Consider the following 27,516-nt stretch of genomic DNA (forward strand, 5'->3'; position numbering starts at 1 on the left):
TACAAGATTGTACTTAAGTGCATTGTGCCATTGTGCCATTCTTTTGAATTAATAAAGCTATTCAAATTATCTATTTTATATGAGCGAGTTGTGGTAGCTTGTACTTTTCAAGGAATTGGTTCATTTCATGTAAGTTGTCAAAATTATGCATGTAGAGCTGTTTGTAATGTTTCCTTATTGTCCTTCCGATGTCTGCAGGGTCTACAGTAATATCTCTTGTTTTAAAACTTATGTTAGTAATGTGTTTCTTCCGGCAGTCTTGGTAAAATTTTGTCAGTCCGCTTGATTTTTTTTCAAAAACCAGTTTTTGTTTCATTTTCTCTTTTCAGTTTCATTGATTTTTTTTAATTTTTGCTTCATGTTTGTTTTGCTCTTTTTCTAGATGCTTAAGGTCAGAGCTTAAATTACTGATGTAAGGCTTTTTCTGTTTTCTAATATAAACATTAAATGGTATAAATTTCACTTAGCTGTTTCACAAAATTTGATATGCTGCATTTTTATTATCATGTAGTTCAATACATTAAAAAAAATTCCCCTTAAGACTTCCTCTTTGACCTGCAATTACTTAGAAGTATGGTGTTTAATTTCTCTCCTTTCCTCTGAAAAGTTACCACTATCTTGACTTCCAACAGGTATTTTACTTGTTTTTTGACATTTAAGGAAGTTGAATCCTGAAGAATATAATACTTGATGTTTGATATTTTTGATCAACCTTAAATTTGTGAAATCCATTCTACTATTGATGAGCATTTAGATTTGCAATTTTAGATTTTTTTCCTATTTGGGTTTGGGATACTGATTTTGTGACTATTCTATGAATATTCTTTTATTTTGTTGAACATATGCACTAATTTTTTAGGCTATAAACCTAGGAATAGAGTTTCTAGTATAGCATATTCTCAAACTGTCATTCAAAGTTGTTTTAAAAAAGAACTGTTAAAATTAGGGCGTTATGAATCCGTTCTTTACAGCTTTCCAGAAAAAGCAAGGACCCTAAAACACTATAACTTCACTTATCACCTGTCCTGTGCTATTTCAGTTCTCTTTTTTACATACATTTTAGTATGCCTAGAAATTATTGTCATTAAATTTATGAAATCCATTCTATTAAGAAATTTGTCTTTGTCCATTTTGCCTTTTTTTTCCCCCTGCTTCTTCAAGTTTCCATCTGGGATCATTTCTTTTTTGTCTGAAGAACACTTACTAAAATTTCATTTCATTACTGATAAGCTTTGGCTTTTATTGTTTTTCTTAAGTTAGCTGCCATTCTGTTTATTGTTTTTCTTTGAAACTAAAATGTCTTTTCTCCTCGTCTACTTTTAAGCCTTTTCTTGTTGTGGCTGGTTTTAGACAGTTTTACTATGATGTTTGTAGATGTCAATTTCTTTGTATTTACTTAGCTTAGGATTGTAACCCTTCTTGAATCTATAATGTCATTTTTTTTATCAAGTTGGGAAAATGCCCATGTACAATCTCTTCTAATATTACTTGTTTGCTTTTATCACTATTCTCTTTTTAAATTTCAAATATATGATATTGGAACTTCTCATCAGTACAATATGTCTCTTACTCTCTGTCCACATTCTGCATTGCATTTTCTATCATTTGGTCAATGCTTCAGTGTGATTTTTCCCTTCTTTTTTTTCTAGATCATGGATTTTCCTCACCACTTATGCTTAATTGCTGTTACATTCATATATTTAGATGTTAATTTCAGTCATTGTTATTTCTCATGTCCATTTGATATTTATAATTTTTATTTCTCTACTAAAATCTTGTTAAGATTTTATCATTTTGTTATGGTATCTATCATGGACCTGTGTTTTTTTTCTTGGATTTCAGTTCTTTCTTGTTTTACTTTTATTGAATCCCAGACATTGTGTATAAAGATGGTATTGATAACTTGATACTTGGGATAATGTTATCTTCACCTTGAAATGATTTATTTTGCTTTGGTAGAATGTTAGGTTTGGGGAAGCTCACTTTAATACAACCTGTAACTGAGCTGATTTGGGTTTGATCATCAGTCTATGAGAGTGATGGCCCAATTTTGCTTACCTTTACTAAAAGCCCTTTTAGGAATCACAACTGAAAGTCCTGGGTATTTAAGATGGTCTCACTGCTTGGTGAATCTGAACTCTAGTTACTGTCTTAACAACCCTATAAGAATACCAGAAACTTATCTCAGATTTTCAACCTCTCATCTGTGGTTTGTGATTCAGAAAATGTATCTGGGGGAAAATCTGTATCAAAGGCTGGATCATCTCTTATTTTCAACTCTTTTTCTTGGCTTCTTAAATCCTACCTCCCTTAAATTCTGTATCTTCAAAATCTTCTAACAGATGGTGTTTTAAAATTTTTGTTTGCTTTTGTTGTGTTCTTTGTAGGAAATTTGGGCTTTAATAACCTAATCCTTAGTTTCTGAAAATAGAAACCACCTAATATTTTAATTATCATAAAACCAGCCTCTGTACATAGCTCATATTTCTCCATCCCCCAGATATGTATTTTCAACCGCCTAATAGACACCTCTATTTTAATTTCTGATAGTTATCTCAAACTCAACCTATCCAAAACCCTGCTGTGTCTTCTACATTTTGTATCACTGCAGGCGAAACCCAAACCAGAAACTAGGTTGTTTTAGATTTTTTTCCTTCAGACCTTATGTTTAATCAGTCAACAAAGCTAAAACTTACCTCTCTTTTTTACTGCTTGTCTGAATCATTGCAATAGTTATCCATTATTCTCTTCCATAGTCTATTTGTTATTAAATTTATCCTTCCTAATACATTTACCCCTATTTAAAATGTTTTCTCAAGTGTATTATTTACCTACTTAAAAAGTCTTCCATGACTTACCACAGTCTTAAGATATAGTTCAATACTTTAATAATAAATCTTTGATGATTTAACTTCTTTATCATCTAGTTTCTAACTACACCTCACCAACTTTCACACTTGACCTACTCTTATCATTTTCATAATATATATTTATTTTAGCCAATGAAATATACTATGATCTTTATCACATTTCTGTTTTTGCATGAGCTAGTCTTTCTATTTGAAATGTCCTCCCACATTTCATTCTGCTTGGTAAACAATGATTAATCCCCAGTTCAGAGGCCATAACCTTCATTAAACTTTATTCCCTCCCTTTTCCCAACAGAAGGATCATTTTCTCTTCTATGCTTTCTTCATACTTTTGTTAATACATGGATCACACTGTTTAATCTCAATTTGTTACTTGTTTGTTTCCTCCCCTAAAATGAACTCTTTGTGGTGAGGTACCTTATTAAGGTTTGATATTCTATAGTTTAATATAGTTTAATATATTCATTGGCGCACAGTAGACAATCAATGTGTAGAGTTGAAAGACATGAGCTGAGAACTGGAATTCTAAGAAGCATGAAAACTGAATTTATAATATAAAGATAACAATTGATGAAGCTTCTTGAGAGGCAATGCAGAAAACAAACAAATAAAAACCAGCAGCATATATAAAAGAGAGCTATATGTGCTCACTGGCATGATTAACATTGACAAGCAAGGCTTTCTGAAGTTCTATTCCATATTAGAAGAGAGGGTGACTCTGAATTCACAACTCACACTTGGGAAATCTTCATTGTGACAAAGTAGCCTGTTTGCTTTGAAAAGCAATTGAATAGGTGATTCAAGCAACGATAAGACAGAAGCAAGGGGAATGATAGGGAAGAAAGACAGCAGAGACCTTCCGGGCAGAAAGAAACTTTAATAAGGAGAGAAGTCAAAGAAGAACAATGAAGGGACTATGAATAGGATGCCTTTTGATTCATACTTTGTTCAGATAGAAGCTAGTTTAGGTAGAAGAACTAAGACTGAAATGTACTCTTTACTTGTAGGGGCATAAATTATTTTAAAATTTCCTGAGAATTATACAACATCATGCTCTGAAGTCTTTGTAGCCTGCACTCTGCTTTATAAAAGTTCCATTAGGGGGAGCTGACAACTCTTCAGAGTACCTAGAAAATAAATTCTTCCTTGTAATTAAATCAGATTTAAACAAGAAAAAGCTGTTTTCTTGGGGTATATTCCTAGAAGTGGGATTACTTGGCCAAATGGAAGTTCCACTTTTAATTTTTTGAGGAAACACCATACTGTTTTCCAGAGTGGCTGTACCAGTCTGCATTCTGCATCCTTTCCAGCACTTGTCATTTGGTGATTTGTTGATGATAGCCATTCTGACAGGTTTGCAATAACATAGATGGAACTGGAGAACATTATGCTAAGTGAAATAAGCCAGTCAGAGAAAGATAAATATCACATGATCTCACTCCTTTGTGGAATATAATGAACAACATAAACTGATGAACAAAATAGAACCAGAGTCATAGAAGCATCGAACAGGCTGTCCACCTATGAGGGAAGGCGGGGGTGAGGGGGTAAGAGAACAACCAAAGGACTTGTATGCATGCATATGAGCAAAACCAATGGACACAGATGGCGGGGGATGGGGGAGGCACGAGTGTTTGAGGGCATGTGCTGGGGGCTGGGGGCGGCCAGGGAGAGGCCAATGGGGGGAAAAAGGAGACTATGTAATACTTGAAACAATAAATAATTAATCTAAATTTTAAAAAAAGAAATATCAGTTGACCTAAGAATGTTGGCAATAAAAGAAATAATTAAACAAAAATAAATAAATAAGAAAAAGCTTTCCACCTGAACCTACAAAAATATGTGCAGAGAAATGTCTTGAATACTGTGAAGAAAAAAAATCCACTTTTGTTTTGTATTTTATTTTGCACACAATCAGTGGGCTTTGTAGCAGCTTTATTATACAGAGATATCATTAGGACCCACGTTAGGTCTGGGGATCAGGAAAGTTCTCACATTTCCAAGGTTTTTAAAAAGCGCTTTCAGCTTCCTCTGCAACAGTTGCAAGACTACTACTCTCCTGACCCTGAAAAAAAAATTAGCCTCTTATAAATCATGTTTCTTAAAATAATACATGCAATAAATACTTAGTTTTTTAAAAATACAAGTAATCTTGATGTTTATAAAATAAAATGTTAAAGTTGTCCTCTTTCTGTCTGATCTCTACCACAATCTACTCTCTTAATTCCTATTGGACTACTCGTAACTTTTAGTTTATTTCCAGACTTTTATAATAAAAAAAATTCATGGTCTTCCCAAACATTCTTCCCGAACAGTTGCCAGCATCTCAAAGGTCACCTTGTCTAAAACTTCCCAATTGGTACCTAATCCTTCTCTCCAAAAATAGCTGTCATTTTGACTTTAAGGTAATTATGCCTTTTTCTTTCTAGTTTTACCAATTAGCTTGCATCCATCCCTAAAAATTATAGTTTAGTTTTGTCTGGCTTCAAATTTCATATGAATGGAATCATAAAGTATGCATTCTTTTGAGTCTACCTTCCTGTACTCAACATTATGAAATTCATCCATGCTGGTAAATGTAGGTGTAGTTCATTTTAACTACTATGTAGAATTTCATTAGAGTAATATACCTCAATATATTCACCATGCATACAGTTGCATTTTTTCACCCTAGAGCTATTATGAACAATGCTAATATAATATGTATATATATTTCCTGGAAGAATATCTTGGTAATATGGGCACAGATTTCTCTTGGGTATATATGAAGGACTGAAATTACTGATAGGGTGTGTACATCTTAACTTTTAGTAAATAATACCCAAAAGTTTTTCAAACTTGTTGCAATAATTTACAATCCAACTGGGAGAGTATATGAGATTTATTTTATCTCGTCATTACCATCACTTATAATTATATTTTGAAATTTAGTCATTCTCTTAGGTATTTATTTTATTTTTTAAAATATATTTTTATTGATTTCAGAAAGAAAGATAGAAACATCAATGATGACAGAGAATCATTGATTGGCTGCCTCCTGCACGCCCCCTACTGGAAATCAAGCCTGCAACCTGGGAATGTGCCCTTGGCTAGAATTGAACCCAGAACCCATCAGTCTGCAGGCTGACACTCTATCCACTGAGCCAAACCAGCTAAGGCTCTCAGGTATTTAATATTTCATTATAACTTCATTTTAATATTATTATTGAAATGCTTAAATTTATGTCTAATAACTTATATTTGTTTTCTATGTCTCATACTTTGTCCTTCCTTTATCTCTTTTTAAAAATTAAATACTTTTTGTGTGTCATCTTAATTTCTTTGTTAATTTTTACTATAATTTTTTTTTCTTAGTCATTGATCTAGGAATTACAACATGCACCTTAATTTCTCATAATTTGCTTCAGATGAATGCTAGTTTAATTTCAGTAAATTACAGAAACTTTTGTCATATAGCTCTATTCCTTCTCCCTTCCTTTGTGCTTTTTAGTAATATTATTGTAGTTTCTGCTTTTATAATCTTATCTCTGAAAATTTCATAGGAAAAAAAAATCTATAGAATAGGGATTGGCAAACTCTGGCATCTGGACCAAATTTGGGCCACCACCTGTTTGGTAGAGTTTTATTGGAACAAATATATCCATTCATTTATGTATTGCATATGGCTGTTTTCATGCAACAAGGTAGAGTTGGGTAGTTATGGTAGATGAATTAAGGTGATAATAACATGATTTTAAAATTAGGAGATTATCTGGGTAGGCCCATGCAATTTATGCAATTGTCATTTAAATCAGTTAAGGAGAGAAAGCACAAAATATATAGTTATACTATTTTTATAGTCATTTACATAATTACCTTTATGATGCACTTATTTCTTCATGCATATTTGTGTTCCATCTGATATCACTTCCTTTCAGTTTAAAGAACTTCTTTTATTGTTTCTTGTAAAGATGTTCTGCTAGCCACACAGTCTTTGTCTTTTTTCATCCTTGTATATCTTTATTTCACCTTCATTTTTTAAGGGTAGTTTTTTACTCCAACACTTTTATATGCTATCCCACTATCTTTAGGCCTCCATTGTTTCTGATGAAAAATTAGCTGTGAATCCTACTGTGGTTACATGAAGAGTCATTTTTCTCTTGCTTTCAAAAACCTCTCCCTCAGATTTCTTTCATTAATTTGGTTCTGATTTGTCTAGGAGTGAATCTCTTTGTGTTTAACATAATTGGAGAATATTGAGTTTCTTATATGTACAGAATAATATTTTTCATTAAATTTGGGAAATTTTTGGCCATTATTACTTCAAGTTTTTTTTCTGTTCATCCAATTTCTGGGATTCTCATTATGCATATGTAGGTGCACTAGATGGTGTTCCAAAGATCTCTGAAGTTTTATTTATTTTTCTTGTTCTTTTTTCTCCCCTGTTTTTCACACTGGAAGATTTACATTGTTCTATCATGTTTTCTGATGTTTGTCTTCTTGTCAGCTCAAATCTGTTCTTCAGCCCCTCTAATAATTTTTCATTTCAGCCACTCTATTTTTAAACTCCTAGATTTCCATTTGGTCCTTTAAAATAATTTCTATATCTTTTATTTATATTCTTATTTTTAAAATTAAGCAGCTTTATTGAGGCATAACTCATATACAAATAACTACACATATTTAATGTGTACAATTTGATAAATTCAGACATATGCAAACACTGTGATACCATTGCCACAATCAAGGTAATAGACATTGATATTCTTATTTGATGAGTCATTATCATCTGTTAATTCTTCAAACATATTTTCCTTTAGTTCTTTGAAGTTCTTCTTTGTGAAGTTCAGTATTTATCTTCCCATCACCCCAAAAGACTGCTTTTTTTTTCACTCTTTCCTGTTTGTTGCATATCATATTGTGCTGTTGCTGTTGTTGAAAAATGGATATTTTAGATAATATATTGCAGCAACTTTGGATTCTGGTTGCCTCAATTTCCCTCAGGAATGGTTGTTACCTCTTTTGTGACTTGCCTATACTAATTTGTAGAGTCTGTGTCCCTTGCAGGGGGTGGCAACTGACTTCCCCCTTTGTCAATGGAACAGTGTAGCTTAAGGAATACATGCCTATATTCAAAGGTTAGGCCATTTGTAAATCTGCTTTTATTGTGTTTGCAATGCCTCTTATTCAGCCAGGTGTGACTGACTTGCTAGGACCTTCTCCAGTCCTTTTAATGCATATATAGCCAAGTGCACACTTAAAACCTCCCATACCACATGGATAAGTAGGGTATCATCAAGGCCCCTTTGACTCTCTTGTTCTCAGAATCTCCCTTTAAGTTTCTGGCTGGTTGCCAATTTCTTGACCCAAGTATTGTGATCTCAGTTAGGCTAGGTGTTCTATTGGCTTTTTCAGATTGTTTGTCACTGAGATCACTATTATTGTAATAACACCTGTAGTCATAGCATTTTCTGTGCTCTGCTAAAAAGAAAATCAGCCTTCTCTAGGAGTGAGGCTGCTCATCCTCATGGTCTGATTCACCCAGGTAAACTCCTGCAAAATGCAACCTGGAGTGGGGGTGGTAGGTTGGGAAAATTGGAGCAGCACCAAGCTAAAATGTCACAGACACCCACTATTCTTATTGAGGTTTAGCAAATTTTCTTAAACTCTTCTGAATTTGTTGTAGTCTTTGGTAAATGTCCCAAATTAGAAGATCTTTTATTGATAATTCTCTCCAGTTTTATTTATTTTTAAGGACATTTGCCATATCCTCACTCAGGAATTCTGGAAGCCCCATCTTTCTCTATTTTTGAAAAACTCTTTCTCCATGTAGTCTCATAGTTACTTCTGCACTGCATTTAGTCCCTGCTTAGCATGCTTTCCCCTTAATTTACTTTATAATATTTGCCTTATCTCCCTACTCTGTTGTATTTTACCTCATAACACTTTTAAATTTCCTAAAATTAGTGTGTGTGTGTGTGTGTGTGTGTGTGTGTGTGTATTTATTGTTTTTTCTCCCCGACATGAATTTAAGCTCCCTGAGGATAGGGATGCTATCTTGGTAATTGCTTCATCCTTAGTGACTATTATAATGTCTAGTATATAGTAGGTCCTCCATAAATATTTGTGAAAAAAATGAATGAATGGTAGATATCTAGCCTTTTTAGGCTGTGAGAAAATAATCATTCTCATAAACTTTTATGTACCATGAATCATTACAGCAACTTGGAATGTCACTAAACTTGCAATTACAGTTGACACTTGAACAACACAGGTTTGAACTGCAGATACTCTTCAATAAATATACTGGAAAAAAATATGGAGATTTGGGACAACTTGAAAAACTCACAGATGAACGGTGTAGAGTAGAAATATTGAAAAAATTTAAGAAAAAGTTAGGTATGTCTTGAATGCATAAAATATATGTAGATACTAGTCTATTTTATCCAACATGAAATATACACAAGTCTATTATAATAAATTTAATTGTATAATAATTTATGCAAACAAACACACTGTACACAATACCTTCACAGTTAAGAGAAATATAAACAAACATAAAGAAGCCATATTAAGTCCTAACTACCTAGCATTAACTATAGTACATACTGTACTACTGTAATAATTTTGTAGTCATCTCCTGTTGTCATTTTGATGAGCCCAAGTGTTATATCTGCTTAAGCATCATGGGACACTAACCATCTCCATGTGAATTTGTCCCTCTAGTAATTGAGTATTGTAGTAAAAAGTGATCTCTTGTAGTTCTCATGTATTTTTTCATCATGTTTGGTATGACACTGGAAACTTCATAGCACCATGAGCCCCATCCAGAGTTCTACTAATGATGCTGAAAGTGTCCCCAAGAAGCAGAGAAAAGCCATGATATTCCAAGACAAAGTTGAATTACTTGATAGCAACTATAGAATAAGGTCTATACCTGTGGCTGTCCACCATCCTATATAATAAAGAAGTAATATGCAAATTGACCATCACTCCAACACATAAGATGGCCTCCCCCATGTGAACACAAGATGGCCACCACAAGATGGCCTGCAGGGGAGGACAGTTGCGGGGGACCAGGCCTGCAGGGGAGGGCTGTTGGGGGGAACCAGGTCTGCAGGGGAGGGCAGTGGGGGAACCAGGCCTGCAGGAGAGGGCAGTTGGGGGTGACCAGGCAGGGGAGAGCAGTTAGGGGCAACCAGGCTGGCAGGGAGGGCAGTTAAGGGTGACCAGGCCAGCAGGGGAGCATTTAGGCATCAATCAAGCTGGCAGGGGCATGGTTAGGGGGTGACCAGGCTGGCAGGCAGAAGCAGTTAGGGGCAATCAGGCACACAGGCAGGTGAGCGGTTGGGAGCCAGCAGTCCTGAATTGTGAGAGAGATGAGATTGGGTCTAAACGAGCAGTTGGACATCCCTCGAGGAGTCCCAGATTGGGGAGGGTGCAGGCTGGGCTGAGAGATACCCTTCCCCCAACACCCCCCACACATGAATTTCATGCACTGGGCCTCTAGTTTCAAGATAAACAAATCCAGTGTAAGGATCATTGTAAAAAAACTAAAGGAAATTCATGAACCTACTGCCACTGCAGCTATGCCAGCAGGCACAAAAACCTTGCACTTTTTGTGAAATACATTTTTATCTCTTTTATGTAGGTACAAGATTGCTCTAAGAAATGCATACCTGTAGACTAATGTGATTCAAGAAAAAGTGAAGCCATCACATGACAACTTAAAGCAAAAGGAAGGTGAAGGATCTAAAGCTGGAGAATTTAATGCCAATGAAAGAGGGTTTGATACTTGTCGAAAGACGTTTGGCTAAAAAATGTCAAGATAACAGGAGAAGCAGTTTCTGCCGAACTACAGGAAGATCAATTCACAGACGCCATTAGGAAAATCATTGCAACAGTATGAATGGACCTGGAGATTATTATGCTAAGTGAAATAAGCCAGAGAGAGAAAGACAAATACCATATGATCTAACTTATATGTGGAATTTAATGAATAAAATAAACTGACAACCAAAACAGAACCAGAGGCATGGATTCATGGAACAGACTGACAGCTGTCAGAGGAGAGGGGAATCTACAGAAGATATCATTAGTAAGGAAGAAAAACAAGCACGGAGATTTAAGGCAGGAAGAGATAGGCTAACTCTACTGTTCCATGCAAATGTAGTTGGATTTATGATCAGGACTGCCTTTATCTATAAAGCTGTACATCTTGAGCCTTAACGGGCAAAGATAAGCACCAGCTGACAGTCTTTTGGGTTGTACAACAAGACGGCTTGAATGAGAACCCTTGTCCTGGTTCGGTTCCATTGATGCTTTTCCCTGCGGTCAGGAAATACCTAACCACCAAATGACTGCTTTTTAAAGTCCTTTTGATACTGAACAGTGCTTCTGGCCATCCAGAACCCAAGAGTTCAACACAGAAAGTGTTGAAGTGATCTGCTTGCCCCAAAACATGGCATTATCTTATTCAGACTCTAGATCAGGAGGTCAATAAGGACCTTTAAGGATCATCACTACACAAGGTAACATGGAAGTCTAGGGAAAGGATTGTCTATGCTATGGGAGAGAGCCTTGATAGAGCATCATGAAAGTCTGGAATAATTACAACACTGTCATTAAGAATTACATTACCATACAGTTTGCCTCTTTCTCTCTAATTGAATAAACTGCACATCAGCCTATCTTCTCAGGAAAATGGTTTTTTAAAAATGTAGCAATGTTTCCTATATTGTATTATGAATATGACTGTAATACTGTATGCCATAAAGATGTGAATGATTTATGCATTAGTGTATAGGCTAAGCTACTATGAGGAAATCATCTCAATTATACTAGGCTAACATGAAGTAATCATATTGCTGTTTTTCATTATCAATGTATGAATCATTAAACCTATATGTAAATATGAATTTATTTTTCACATTATCTTTTTATTTATGATGTCTAGTGTCAATAATATGCATAGCCTATAAGACAATATTGATGCAGGTACTTATAGACAGACAATTTATCTTGTAAAGAGATGGAATAAACTTACAGGATCAATAAATACAGTACTATAAATGTATTTTCTCTTCTTTATGATTTAATAACATTTTCTTTTCTCTAGCTTACTTTATTGTAAGGATACAGAATATATATATATATATATATATATATATATATATATATATATACATATATATATATGTATATGTATTATACAAAATATGTACCGACTGTTTATGTTATTGAACGCATAATTAACTAACAATAGTCTACTGGTGAACAGTAGACTATTGTTAGTTAAGTTTTTGGGGAGTCAGAAGTTACACACAGGTTTTCGACTGCATGGTGGTAATGGGGGTCAGTGCTTCTAACTCCTGTGTTGTTCAATGGTCACCTGTACACCTCTAGAAATCAACTACCTACAGAAATACTAGTCTTTTATGCAAAGATGTATGTACCAGGCTGTTCACTACATCATTGTTTTATAATTCTAAAAATTAGAAAATAGCTAAATATGCAGCAATAAAGGAATGTTAAAATAAATTCTAAGGAAAAGTATGACACCATTAAAAGGCATTATTTAAATACGTTTTATAATGTAAAGATTTTTATGACAGTTGAATAAAATGCATGTGACCAAACAATATCAGTATGATCGCATAGTTAGTAACAAGGAAAATTGTGTGTGTTTGTGTCTGTATCTTCTTGTGTAGATCTGCATGTGTGAGTATGACGATTATATTAAGAGGACAGTAACATTTTTTAATCCTTACTCAAGGATATGCTTATTGACTTGAGAGAGAGAGAGAGATTGATTGGTTGCCTTCCATATGTGCCTCACTAGAGATTGAGCCCACAACCTAGGTATATGCACTGATCGGGAATCAAAACCATACCTTTTGGTGTATAGGAGAACGATCCAACCAACTGAGCCATACTGGCCAGAGCAAGAGGACAGTGCCTTTTTTTTTACTTTTTAATTTACAGTTTTATTATTCCTTTTATAATTTTATAAAATTAAAATAAAGAAAAAATTTAAAAGGAAATATTATATATCCCATTTTTATTCATTTCAAACATATTGTATTTTTAATAAGCACACTTCTCCTCAAAGGATGTGCTTATTAAAATCAACATCTCTTGATATGCCAGAGAGTAGATAAACACTTACCAAATCAATACAGCCGAAGATCGAGTATGTAAATGCAACAGCTAACTCCAAGAAGTAGGAGAACAGTAAAATACGTGAAACTTCCCTCCCAAGTTTCTGAAACCAGAATAGGGAGAAACCTTGCATTATTATTTTTAATAAGAGCAACTGTGTTCAAGGAAGACTCCTAGTATGAGAGGAAAATAGGAAGAATAAATAAGTCCCTCTCACCATTTGACATCCCTGGGCATTCTACTCCTTTACCTGCTGTTCCACTCTTCCTAACTTTCATTCCCCCAATTCCTTGCCTACAGCTTCCAGTTTTGATCTTTATTGCTCCCCATTCTTGTTGCACTTTTTCCAACTCTTCATTTTCATCATTCTCTGCACTATAGAGTCCCCGGAAGCTCACTGTCCAAACTCTCCCCAAATCCAATGATAAGATGGCTACTAAGAGATTTTATCAAGCAGTCCTCAGGTATTAAAACAGCTATTATTAACTGAAAACTTACTTAAATGTATGTGTGTGGTAATAAAAGTTACATAGAAATTGTTGTCATATATGCAAGGATGAGTAAATTAAGAGTTCAAAGAACACTATTTCATTGGGAAGTATAAGGGGATTGTGGTTGCTGGGATAAATAAAGCGAACCCCTTCTATTGCTATCTGACAGATAATTTCAACTACATATCAGGATAAATGATATTGGTACTAATCCTGAAAATAATTGTACTTTTTGTACTGGCTATGGGAAGATAAAAATGATATTTAGACCTAGAAAGAATAACATCATAATTCTTTCCTTCAATTCCTTCTTTTCTTTTTTTGTTGGGTTTATTTAATAACTTTTATATGAAATAAACTATGAAGTAGTAGCATTAGATGGCAAGAATGAAGTGAAAAAATACTCCTATTTTATCAAGGTTTATATTCAAGTAGAAAAGACAGAAAGAAAATATATGGTAACCTATGATAAAGTTAAATATGTCAAAATGAATAAAGACTTGCTCAATAATTATAGGGGACAGGAGGTGCACCCTAAGCCATGCATATCTGGGAGAGTTTCATAAAGAGCCAGGACCTTTGAAATGAAAGAAGGACTGAGAAAAGTGAAGTTAGGAAGCAACAATCTAGGTAGCTTTAATTTACTTGTTTCTTTGTAACCTTTCTTGTTCCAGAAAGAATTTAGTAACATAAACTAAAACTGTGACTAAACAATTAAGAAGTGAAGACAACATTAGAACCAACAATAAAGCTAAAATACATATCACATGATCTATGGTTTGATAATGTGAGCAAAAAACTGAATGTAAGAATGAACATAACATGTTGAGAAAATGATAAAATAAATTTAACTCAGATATAGTGTGCACTCATGTCTGACATTGCCAGCAAGCTAAAGAAAAGACTTAGAGGGGTTGAAATGGCAAGGTAAAGAATTCTGATTTAATTTTACTGGCAGAAACATTTGAGCTGGAAAGTACTTGTGACCCCTTATCCAGCAAGATTGTAAAAAGTCATTTTGCCCATATTTCTTAATTTACTAGTATATGTTAGTGTTATTCTCAAACTCCCTCCCTGAAAGTGGCAAGATGTTGGCCAGAGAAGTTCCAGCAGAAAAACAACACAGTGGCTGAGTGCTCCACACATGCTTGAAGCTTCCAAATCACCCCTTTTTTGCTTAAGTTATTTTGGGTTGTATTTCCTATCACTTACAACCAAGAGAGTCCTGATTAGTAAAAATTTAAGTAAGTAATAAACGATATTTGGTAATTGGGAAGACAGTGGCCAGAAAAGGGTAAAGGGTTACAGAAAAGTTTTGAGCCTAAGAGATTGAAATAAGGTAGTTTTGCAGTGCAGTATTTTGGGGGAGGTAAATATTTTCCATTTTATATCTGTTGAGTTTGAGATGATGATGCTAGAAACATATCCTAGTAGAAAAATCAAACTGGCCATGAGAACAACAGGACTAGAGTTTGGGAGACAAAGTAGTTAGCTAATAGGTTGTGTTAGGATTTTCTTTCTCCTTTTACACATAAACAAACTAAGGAACAAAAAAAGTTAAGAAACTAGTCCAAAAGGTCATACACAGTGAGTACTGAGGATGGTGTTTGAATAAAGGCAGTCTGGTTCTGGATTATACTATTTACCATTTTTCTATATGAGGAGTATATCTCAAGGCATGCACTTTGAGGGCTGGCTGAACCTTCTGTGAACGCTGATGACTTGATGAGTGTGTGGATTTAGCCAAAACACTTGCTTATGTTAGAAAGATTGGCATATGGAAAATCTTGTAAAATTCTGCTACTTTAGGTATCCTATCTAATAAAAGAGTGATATGCAAATTAACCATCACTCCGCTACACCCACAAGCCATGCCTACCAGCCAATCAGGAGTGAGTATGCAAATTAACCCAACCAAGATGGCTGCGGCCACAGAGCTGGCAGGAAGCTTGGTTTTCCCCAGTAATAGAGAAAGCCAAGCTTTTTGCACACCCTGGCCGGCCTCAGCCTCCACTCAAGGCTACAAAGTTTCCATTATAGAAGATAAATAAATCCCAGATACCAGAGCCTCCGTTTGGGTCACTAGGGGACGTAGCTGGCCTGCAAACCACCACAGGCCCCATGCCCAGGCTGCCCCACACCCCAAGGGAACCCTCACCCTGATCCGGGACACCCTTCAGGGAAAACCAGCAGGCCCCCACCCATGCACCAGGCCTCTATCCTATCTAATAAAAGAGTAATATGCAAATTGACCACCACTCCAACACACAAGATGGCTGCCCCCATGTGGTCAAAGATGGCTGCCCCCATGTGGACACAAGATGGCCACCACAAGATGGCCAGCAGGGAAGCAGTTGGGAGGGAACAGGCCTTCAAGGGAGGGCAGTTGGGGGCGATCAAGCCTGAAGGGGAGGGCAGTTAGGGGTGACCAGGCCAGCAGAGGAGGGAAGTTGGGGGCGACTGGGCCTGCAGGGAAGGGCAGTTGAGGGAGACCCAGGCCTGCAGGGGAGAGCAGTTGTGGGGGAGACCAGGCCTGCAGGGGAGGGCAGTTAGGGGCAAACAGGCTGGCAGGGAAGCAGTTAGGCATCAATCAGGCTGGCAGGGGAGTGGTTAGGGGGTGATCAGGCTGGCAGGCAGAAGCGGTTAGGGGCAATCGGGAAGGCAGGCAGGCAAGCAGTTGGGAGCCAGCAGTCCTGGATTGGAGAGGGTGCAGGCTGGGCTGAGGGACACACACCCCCATGCATGAATTTTGTGCACTGGGCCTCTAGTATAATTCTATAATGCTGCTAAGAAAAAACAGCAGGTTAGAGATGTAGATCTAACATACAAGTTCATTTTGTCTAACTAATCACAGCAAATAAAGCTGAAACATGTGTTTGAGAGATTATAAAACAGATCATTAATACTGAGTTCAGGTCAGATAAATACAATTGCAATGGTTTGTAACAGTGTTTGCAAAAGGTAAGTCTTGGCAATTATGCCATGTGATCTTAAACTGATTATTCCAAGCTTATGAAAAGGAGTCGTAAGCTAAAATAACTTGAAATAACTCTACATTTAATTCCCCTTTCCCTATCTTTGGTACCAAAATCAGAATTGAAGATTTCTAGATTGCATTTTCAGGGCAAGTAGAGAATTTTCTTACAATTTATAGGAAGAAATCTGATGCATGCTTATTTAAATCACTCATTACACACTATCTATTTTAGGGTATTACTGCATCTTCTCTCATAATCTCACTGTTGTCTAGGCTTCTGTTCTCCATGCTTGGATTCCTTCCACTGATGGTCCTATGGAGTGGGGGTGTCTGGGAGGAACAGAAAGTTTATTCCTTACCCACAATGACTCTTCTACTTATTAGAATTATATTTGGATTAAAACTTTCAAATTATTGCTGTAGCTGGTTTGGCTCAGTGGATAGAGTGCTTGGCCTGAGAACTGAAGGGTCCCAGGTTTGATTCTAGTCAATGGTATGTACCTCGGTTGCAGGTTCCTTCCCGGCCTGGGTTCTGGTTGGGGTTCATAAAGGAGGCAACCAATCGATGTGCTTCTCTCACATTGATATTTCTGTCTTTTCCTCTCTCTTCCACTCTCTCTAAAAATCAATGGAAAAAATTTCCTCGTGTGGGATTAAAAATAAATAAATAATTTTTTAAAAACACCTTTCAAATTGTTATTTGTTGTTATACATATCTCGGTGGATAGAATGTGGGCCTGTGGACTGAAGGGTCCCAGGTTCGATTCCGGTCAAGGGCACATGCCTGGGTTGTGGACTTAATCCCCAGTGGAGGGCATGCAGGAGGCAACCAATCAATGATTCTCTCTCATCATTGATGTTTCTATCTCTCCCTTTTCCTTCCTCTCTTTTGTTCAGTAATAAAGGGGAGCTCCACTCCAATCTGTTATAATTTTAAATGGAAGATTTTTATAAATATTGCAACACTAATAATCTGTGACTCTGAATTTAAAGCCAACACAATTGGAATAAAATCTATTGTGATATAAGTAAAGATATTCACATTTATTTAGTATTTAAGGACTTAGAGCTTAATTCATGTGAAATAGGCTGTGCACAAAATGCTACATGTTACATCAGAAATTATGAGGTGTCTACAATTCCAACTATATGCATCAATAGCAGAATTCTTTTGTTGATTATGGGAATGGTTTTAAAGTCAAGGATTATCTTTTCTTTCTTTAAGAGAATCATCAGTGATCCCATGCCTAATGCAGATACACTTACCATTGAGGCCTTCAAATTATTTACTTGCTTTATTTTAATTGGGCATGCCAAGATCTCAAATATTCCAGTATTATTTTTAAAAAATCATGTTACAATTATTTTTTAGTTAGAACTTTCAATCAAGAGCTTACAATTCGCCCTAGCTCGGTGGATAGAATGTGGGCCAGTGGACTGAAGTGTCCCAGGTTCGATTCTGGTCAAGGGCACATGCCTGGGCTGTGGGCTTAATCCCCAGTGGAGGGCATGTAGAAGGCAACCAATCAATGATTCTCTCTCATCATTGATGTTTCTATCTCTCCTTTTCCTTCCTCTCTGAAATCAATAAAAATATATTTAAAAAGTTCTTACCATTGAATCAGAGAATTTTGTGAGGACCAATAAAACCTTATTTTACCTCCTAAGGCTTCAAAATCTCTGAAAAGAATAATTTTAAAGTTAAGATGCTCCTATGGAATTGGTGACTTACTGCTTGTCCATAATTCCTATATGACACAGAATGAAAACTAGACAACTCGATTATTGTTAAAATTACTGCAACAATTACAGTAATTATGCAGGTGATGTTCAAGATCAAAGAGACTGTAACCTGAAAAGAAGATTAGGGAAAATTTATTATAATCAGAACAAACACTTTGGTTAGACAGTATGCTGAAAAAAATCATCTAGTTAAAACTTTGATCTAGTTTCTAAAGCTTTAAAAGTGTTGGTATGCTTGCCATTAGAGTAAAATATTTTTCTGGCTGACATAAAACTCAGTTAATCTGGAGAAAACACTAAAATATGATCACACCAATAAGCATAAATCTTTCATTTAAGGCTAAACAATATTGTATTTTACAATCTTCTGAGTTAGTTGGAAGAAAGCCTTATAAGATATTATTTGAACAAAAGCAGTTCCACAGTAAAAAGGAAAAAAAAAAGTAAAAGATGGAAAAGAACTGCTTGTAGAAATAAGCCAAATAGGAATCAATAATTTTTAATGCTGGGTTTTAATTCTCTAGGAAAAATCCATAAATACCTTTGAATATCTGTACAATTATGTACAGTTTTTTTATCTATACAATCAGAGATAAGATGAGTTAATTTCTAAAGTATTGTTTAGCTATAAAATTTTCTCTTTCCAATATCTTTCCACCTATACCATAAATGGATCTTTATTCTAGACATATCTTCTATTTTGCTACAAGATACAATCCTGTTCCCAAACTGGATTAAGAAAATTGAGTTTTTTAGCAGTATTATGTCTGTATATAAAGGCATTCAGTCCTATTACATTTTTCTAATAGTACAGTTTATGCACTTGAAAAAAGGTAGAATACAAATAAAAAATTCTATATTTAAATTTAGAAACCTAAAATCATGTTTATAACGAATATAACATGTTTGTGTACGTTAAAATATGTGCTTTTGGATTTTCACTTAATTCCTTCATTTATTTTACAGGTAGGGTAGATTCCTTCATTGTTGAGATACTATCTTTTCTTAAAACCTTTGTGACAAGTGACATCTAGGACACCCTAAACATTTCAACTTACCAGGCTAGGAGTTGGATGCTTTGCTACTTTTATTAAGACAGCTCCTGAAATGATAAACTGGATATAAAAACATATATTTATAAATATTCATTAATAATGCTCAGCAACTTAAAATGTATTTTTAACAAGTTCTCTTCTAAGTCAATTATGTTTATAATTCTAAGAGTAACAAATTATAAAAAAGGTTTAGTTGAAGGAGTGAGGACATATATAAATTGAAAGGCAATAGTAATAGTAGGGTCACTAATAACAGAAATATACAGAGCACAGTGGGTTGTGCCAAAAATGACTTAAGTGGCCCTGAATCAGGGACCAAACTTGTTTTTATCTGTGTATGCTTTCTAAACTCATTCAATTATTACTTCCAATCCTATTCTTCCTCATTAAATGATGCCACTAATTATAATTACTATATACACACCCAGATATGAAAAAGTGGTCCATGAATCTATTCCAAATTGTGTTTCTTCAAAATATATATCTTAACTAAAACTATGACAGTATTAAGGTAAGAGCTGCTACTCATATTTTTGTCTTTCTCAAAAAGAGGTTCCTTTATTTCATACCAAGCCACTTTGTCTATTTCCCAGAAGTATAAAGTGATGCCATATTTTTTAAGGTGGCCTCAACAATTCCCTTGATATAGTCCTTTCATCTTATCTACTTTGTTTTAGTGACTTTGATGAAGATCCAAGTCAAAGGCTAATTTGTGGAAAAATAGTATTCATACTACACACCACATATAGAAAGGCCAAATACTAACTCCTCAAGGATAACTTAAATCTACACACTCAGCACTTCATTCTGTAGCAAAAGCCAAGATTTCCAAGGAGGTACACAGTGAAAGTAGGAGCTAATTCAGAATATAAAGTGAAAATATACTGTGAATTTTAAACTGGAATGCTCTTTAATTTAAACTACCAAACCATGTGCTTTACAAATTACCTTTAAAAGTTTATGACCTAAATAAGAAATTTTGCATTGGTTTAAATGGAATATAAATTTTAGATAAGTTATTCTAGGGGCTAAATATGCTATTTTTATATGAATGATTGAACTCTGAGGGACATGTATCATTTATCTGGATTTGTTTTGGAAATTCACTGTTCTTCTATTGTTTTCCAATGCAGTGCTTTGACACTTGTGAACCAACGTATAAAGGCAGAGTATCTCCTAGACCTAGAGGCCACTACTTCGGTTATAGCCTTTTCAAGTAGTGACCATCTTATCTCCAATAGTCCTTATACCATTGGTTGTAACCATGAGGTAAATGGTCTCAACCGTTCTCTCTCCTTCAGCTTTGAATCAAATATCAGATTCTATGACCAACTATCCCTCTTGGTTAAAGTCATGTGTTGATCCCTTGGTTACTCTTCTCTTTCTAGGTAATTTTAATTCTTGTTCTTTAAGTCTCTTTCTAACATATCTTAATCCTTTGTATTTTCAATATACACATATATAATCTTTTCTAATACATGGGCTTAAATTTATGTCCTTCAATCCTTTAACTTCATCTTATCTCAGCCACTCACTCTCATATCCATTCTCTTGTCCTTGTTTCTGCCAATAAGCGTAACATCTTTCAAATCTCAATTTCAAGTATCCTACTCTCACCATCAACTTCTATCTTTTTAGCTCATGCACTGTAGAATTATAATTCTAACAATCCTTTGACCCCATATAGATCTATAATCTGAGCCCCTCAACCCCCTGTTACATTTTCCCCTTCACTATCTTGAGTTCCATGGCAAACCTCGACAAACACTCATTTATATGCACTCTCAGCTCTTTGCTCCTTTCTTGTTCAATCACAGTTGCATGCTTACATCACAATCCTGATTAAATTCAGTTCTTCTTAATGCATGCCTGCACCTGTGCAGCCAATCATGGCCTAAGAAAGACAGACAACCATCTTGACCCATCTCACTATAAGCTTAAGTGAGCCCTTACTACTGCATGAAAGTCAAACTACTTTTCCATAATACACATGCACTCTCTCACTTTTCCTAGATGACTATTTCATGCCCTCTCTCCTCAAACAACCAATCCACTCTCCCATTGGCACTCTCAGCTCATGATTTTGCTTTCTAATTCAATGTGATATTTGAAGTCATTGGAAGAAAATTTCTATAACCTTCCAACATCCCATCTACCTACTTATCAAAATGCTTCTCCTATCTCTGTTCCTCTACCTTTTTCTCCTTTTACCTACCTTGACACTATTTACATTAAACATGGGTAATCCTTTGCTGTAGGCTCTGTCGTATGCATTGTAGGATGTTTATCAGCATCTGTGGTCTCTTCCTACTAGATGCATATCCCCAGCTGTGAAAACCGAAATTGTCTCCAGACATTACCAAATGTCCTCTGAGGGGCAAAATCATCTCTAGTTGAGAACCACTGCTAAAGATGAACTGTCCGTGCTCTTAGCCATTTGTGTACTAAAATTCATTATCTCTTGCTTACACAAGTACATGATTCTAATGATCCCTCTTCCCACCAATTATCTCATAGAAATTTTCTCTTCTGGTTCAGTTCCTTCAATAAAAGACATGATACTTCCAACTTGCTAAAACTAGCAAATCCTCTCTTGACACAAATTTTCGATATACCACCTTATATCAAAGTCCTTAAAGGAACTTGTCTGTGTTTACTGTCAATAACTCCTCATCTCCCCTTATTTTTTAAAACAACTCTAGGCAGGTTTTTGCCTCACTATTCTATTGAATCTACTTATCAGGTTTACTACTGGCCTCCATATTGTTAATTCCGAAGGTCAGCCAGCCCTTGTCTTACTTTATCTTTGTCTATTTCTTTGTTAACTTGGTTTCCAGGATTCCATACTCCAAAAGGCTATGTAGGAAACCACAGGAGAGTATAGTTAATGAAAAATTTAGAAAATGTGTGAGTATAGATTCATTGTGTGGGGAAGCTAAGGCAATGACCCTAAATATAAAAATTAACCATGATAATGGATATTATGGTTAACATTCTTTCTCTTTCACATATCTAACAATAATCAAACTTATGGTTGTCATTGTGTATTTACTCCTGTATCCATATCTCTCATAACAGCACTGGTAAGTTAATAGTGTTCAAAAATATTTGTTGAAAAAAGAATTTTATTTTTAATGAATTACCAGTCTTGGATTTTGTTACATAATTCTCCTGAAAACTTCATTTAGAAACTGCTCCCTATCTTCTATTAGTGGCATGCACATTATTTTCTGAATGATTAAATTATATAAATGCATTCTACTCACAAAAATTCCCCATAAAGTACATCCTACTCTGTACGTTAGAGGTTCATATGTCCCAAAGACTCCTCGAATCTGTCCCATATACAAAATCAATAGGAAATACCACATGAGAACATGAAAGATGCCAAGCAAAATCTGGATAGTCTGTGAGAAGAAAATACTATTAGTTCTGAAATCATGTAACTTATAACACAATTCCAATAACACTTTTACAAAAGACAAAAGTAAAATAGCAATTCTACACTTAACCATGTATTTCTTGGATTGGTTCACCCAAAAAGAAAGCCCTAACTAGGAAATACTGAGGTTAACCAAATAAGAATCAGCCATACTTAGGAACAGATTGTTGTATTATAACTCTGGCCATTCCTCTCATAAGAAAGTTGACAATATGACTCTATTACTGGCTATTTACCCTATCTACCAAGTAATGGCATGAGAGGAAAATACTGAGGGTACTTGAGAGAAAATGTGTTTCCTAACTTAGTTGGATGCAGATAGCCACAAATTCAATATTTTATTGTTAATTAATAATTTATTAAGTATGAATCACTTTGAATCTTATAAAAGTTTGATATGTCTTTTTCTTCAAGGCATACTTGGTATGGATTTATCACTAGTATGCCGGGGTGAGGTACACAGATATACAAAGAATATCCAAAGTAGATTTACTTGTACAATGTCTTCCTATTGAATAGGGATGAGTTAGGTTAGGGGAGAACTGTTCCTCAACTTTAATTTGTAAGAATATAATTATAATCTCAGTAAATAACTCCCAGTAAATTTATTTCTGAATTTATATGTAAACTGATACTTCATATTCTGAATTACATTTTTAATTATTCTTTAAATATTTCAGAGGGTATATTATTTTCATTTTATGTAAACTTTAATAGAAAGCTATTTAATGTTTAATTTTAATAGTTCCAGCTCTTTGTAAAGCAGGTACTCTATGAAACACATAGATGTAATTGGCTGGTACAAAAAAAATACATTTTAGAGAAGTAGTTTGTTTGTTTTTTATAGAAAGACTACTTTGGGAGGTAACAATCTCATTGCATTTTGTAGATTTAGAATTTAAGATTTCCTCTGCATCAAATATGGAAGAATGGCATTATTTTTAGAAGTTCTTTGGATTGTATTGGGAGACAATCCTCTACTAGATCACAAAATTCTCAAGGGCTTGGACTTCAGTGTCTCACTGCTGTTATCAGCCTCTAATATGGTGCCCAGTGCAGAGCAGGCACCCAGAAATTACCTCTTGTATAAGCACATCAGTATCAAGAACATAAATTTCATGTGACTTTCCAACTGTTAAAAGGACTGACTAGGTTAAAAAGTAATGTCTCCTTTGATATGACTGGCAATTGTTCTATATAAAACTATGAAATTATATTATTATTATTATAAATTACATAATTTATTATTTTGCAACCACACCCCCACTTAGCCAAAGCTTATGACAAACTCTACAAGAAAGCAAGGCTACTATTGTGTGAAAAATGACAAGATGGGCTTTCTTGTTTTTAAAATGGTCTTGGCCCTGGCCAGGTAGTTCAATGGATTAGAGAGTTATCCTGATATGCCAAGGTTTCAAGTTCAATGCCTGGTCAGGGCACATACAAGAATCAACCAATGAATGCATATATATATATATATAACAATATATATATTATATATCTTTCTCTCTCTCTCTCTCTCTCTCTCTCTCTCTCTCTCTCTCTCTTCTCCATTCTCTTTTTAAAATCAATACATGTTTAAAAATGCTTCTTAACCTAAAAGCCAATGAATGGGTTCTAGGAAGACATAGTCCTCCCAGAGGAGGAAAAAAAATGAGTGTGAAGGATCATGGTATATACATGAGTCTCAGAAGATTCAGAGCTTTATTCCTGTGTCTAAGGGATCTATGACTCCAAAGAGGTTAAGAATCAGTCAGGTAGGAGACTTAGACAGTGGATCTACACAGTAGTCAAATTCAAAGGAAAAGTTCATGTCCAGTAGAAAAGCTTTTTCCCCTTCAGATGAGAAAGAGCATGATCTTCATAATTCTTTGGTGTTTTTATTAAGGGAGCTAGATATACTCTCTGTTTATAGCTAAAGAGACCGATTAATAATCATCCTACTGCATTGATATTAATTCATTAATTAAAAGGGATCAGCAATAGATCTCTCTCACAGTTAAAAAAAATATACACACACTCTTTCTTTTATTATTCCTGTTTTGTATTGTATCTATTACTCTGTGTATGTTAATTTAGTCAGTATATTTATACCTAACAAATACTTGTTAATGAAGGGGCATGGTATCATTCAAAATTTGTAGAACACAGCATCAAACAAACAATTTTCACCCTTTTGACTTAACCAAATCTGACCCTTTCCAGATCCAAGAGTATTGCCTATTAAATTGAGATAGTACATGATCTCAAATTTAGTCAAAGTGAAGTTGTACTTACCCCTAACACAAGTGTATCTGCTGTAGAGATTTTTGAACACACACATGGAGCCATATTAACAGCATTTCTTCTGGATGATTGTGTCTCTAATCTTTGGTGATATCTTTATTTGCACACTTCTACAAAATAATACAAAACGCACATACATACTTTGCTCAAAAAAAATACTTCAGTTTGATTCTTTCTTTATTGTTTTGCAACTACCACTGCCCAAACTCAGAAGTTTTTTCTTTCCATGCCTTCATTTTTAGCGGCATCCACTTGCATCCACCTGTTCTGAATAAGTCTCCATAACTGGAAAGCCTCTCTGTGACTAAAAGATATTGGTATATTTAAGATATTTTCTGTGAGTAGTAAACAGTGTCTCTGATGATAAAGTAGAAAGAACAACTAGAGAACAGTGTTAGAACATTTTTCAGTAAAGCTTTTAAGGCTCTAATCAACTGAGAGCCAGGGCCAAGACCATTTTTCCTGACAAATACCCCCCCCCACCACCACCTATATTCCTGCATTTCTCCCTGGTATTTAGATCTTCTTTACATTAAAATAAAAACCTGGATAATAATTGCATCTTCTTAAGAGATTTTATCCTCTTGTGGATCAGAAATTATACTGTTCTACATTTTCTAACATGTCATATTATGTCAATAGCATGAGTGATGCCACTTAGCCAGGTGATAATCTGGTGGATGATCTTAAAACTTGAGCCTTTGTCCTTTCAAAAAGGAGGGAGTTTGACTAAATGACCTTTCATTCCCTGCACCCTTAAAAACTCATGGCTTGGTTATTTTAATGAGTCTTCAGTTTCTAAAACTGGTTTTCTGATGTTTCTTAATTCTATAAAGAATAGAGACAAAAAGAAAAACTAGGCAAGGACCCAACAACTAGTGATAGCAGAGAAAACAGTATGTTATAGAATTTACATGGAAAGAGTAATGAGGGAAAGCCATATCTAGATTGCTATTTATTTCACTTTTTAGGTAAAAGGAAAATAATAAAAATAATAAGCCCTTTTTTGTATCTGTAATCTCTATCAGGCCCCCACCAGAACCACCCAAAATGAGGGTTCATTAAAATACTAAGAAAAAGAAGGATGTGTGTGTGTGTTTGTGTGTGTGTGTGTTTAAAACCCTCAGCTTAACATGATCTCATTCATTTGTGGAATATAATGAACAACATAAACGGATGAACAAAAATAGTTCCAGAGACATAAAAGCATCTAACAGACCGTCAAACCTCAGAGGGAAGGAAGGGGAGGGTGAGGGGGGGTGGTAAGAGATCAACCAAAGGACTTGTATCCAAGCATATGAGCATGACCAATGGACATAGACAATAGGGGGGTTGGGGCAGGTGCTGGGGGGAGGGCGGAGCAGGCAGGGAGAGGTCAGGGGTGGGGGAAAGGAGACATGTGTAAAACTTTCAACAATAAAGAATTAAAAAACAAACAAACCCTCAGCTTCATTTGATGAAAGGAGGAAACTAAGAAAAACTACAAGACATTCCTGGAATAAATGATGGGTTAGAACAACAACCAAAAACACCATTCTATGTGCAGTTACTGTACAACCCAGTTAAGTAATCCATTTTGTATAAATAAATGAAATTAATCATTTATTGCTTAGTAGTTTCTACAGAACAAGCCCCCAGTCTTTATTGCCGACCCTCTTAACAGTGCCTTACAAATTCTGGAACAGTCGTAAGAGAGCTCATGTCTAGAAATCACTTGTCCATCTTTAGCATCTTCAGTAGCGATGCAACACCACTGTCTTCACATTCTTGAGCGGGGCATATGAAGCCCTTCACGAACTGCTCCCTGCCCACCTTCTCAGCCTCAACCCGGCCACCCCCTCGGTTTCAGCCCTAAACAGCTCGGACAGTGTCCTTCTTTGGGGCCTCCTCTCCTGGTCCCCCAACCTTCTGAACATGCATGCCTCCTATCACAGTGTAATCTAACTTTTGGCTTTCAAGCACTGGCTCCCAAGTTAGTGGGAGTTTCCGGAAGTCAAGGAATTCATTGCTGTATGTTCAGGGCCAGTCCTGGGCCGCAACCCAGAGACTCAGACTGCGTGAGCCCAACCTCTTGGGGATGGTGAGTGGGGGTTAGGGGGTGTAGCACCGAATTCTGTCTCCATGCCCCGTTATGGTCTTTAACACTTAAGAAATCCCATAAGCAAAACGACATCATTACCCCTCATTTTACTTGTTTAAGGTCCCAAGGATCGAGTGTCTCCCTCTCAGGCCCAGGCTATAAGGTGTTCTCCGCGCGGTCCCGGCTTAAGAGGCAGATCTCAGCTGGCTGGCGCCCTCAGAGCCAGGTTGCCAGACCCTTCCCAGAGGTCATCACTTAGGTAGCAAGGAGCCCAGGACCAGCTGGCCCTCAGGCTCCTCACTCCCGCTGTTTGGGCCTCCAACGGCGGGCGGGCAGCGGCGTGGTCCTTGGGCGCCTGCGTGCCCACTCCTGCTGGGCGGGGCGGGAGAGCTTGTGCGCAGACTCACTAGGGCCGGCTGGGCCATGCATTCT

General features: G+C 35.8%; 1 protein-coding gene across 5 annotated transcripts; it reads right to left on the reverse strand.

The window, feature by feature from the left end:
- Nucleotides 1-4,750: 4,750 nt before the first annotated feature.
- Nucleotides 4,751-27,450, reverse strand: MS4A13 (membrane spanning 4-domains A13). 5 transcript variants are annotated; one of them, XM_054725337.1, is made up of 7 exons: nucleotides 27,196-27,450; nucleotides 24,996-25,114; nucleotides 22,543-22,683; nucleotides 19,280-19,336; nucleotides 18,211-18,330; nucleotides 13,018-13,113; nucleotides 4,751-4,935 (listed from the first exon to the last, which is right to left on the reverse strand). In XM_054725337.1, the coding sequence occupies exons 2-7, from the start codon at nucleotides 25,047-25,049 to the stop codon at nucleotides 4,879-4,881; spliced, it is 525 nt and encodes a 174-aa protein (XP_054581312.1). In that variant the 5' UTR covers nucleotides 25,050-25,114; nucleotides 27,196-27,450; the 3' UTR covers nucleotides 4,751-4,878. The 5 variants fall into 5 exon arrangements, with proteins under 5 accessions (XP_054581312.1, XP_054581313.1, XP_054581311.1 ...); XM_054725338.1 differs by having other exon boundaries at nucleotides 22,543-22,611; nucleotides 27,184-27,449; XM_054725336.1 differs by having other exon boundaries at nucleotides 27,184-27,449.
- Between the last annotated feature and the right edge of the window lie 66 nt (nucleotides 27,451-27,516).

This window comes from Eptesicus fuscus, chromosome 13 (genome assembly GCF_027574615.1).
Source record: "Eptesicus fuscus isolate TK198812 chromosome 13, DD_ASM_mEF_20220401, whole genome shotgun sequence".
Classification (NCBI taxonomy): Eukaryota; Metazoa; Chordata; class Mammalia; order Chiroptera; family Vespertilionidae; genus Eptesicus; species Eptesicus fuscus.

Bases quoted from the DNA above. Each gene is read 5' to 3' on its own strand.
- MS4A13 (XM_054725337.1), bottom strand. From the start codon at position 25,049: ATGGCTCCATGTGTGTGTTCAAAAATCTCTACAGCAGATACACTTGTG. The intron at 18,331-19,279 runs GTAAGTTGAAAT...TCTTCTTTTCAG, and splicing joins AGCATCCAACTCCTAGCCTG to GTTACAGTCTCTTTGATCTT. The intron at 13,114-18,210 runs GTAAGTCACCAA...TTCTGGTTTCAG, and splicing joins ATAGGAATTATGGACAAGCA to AAACTTGGGAGGGAAGTTTC.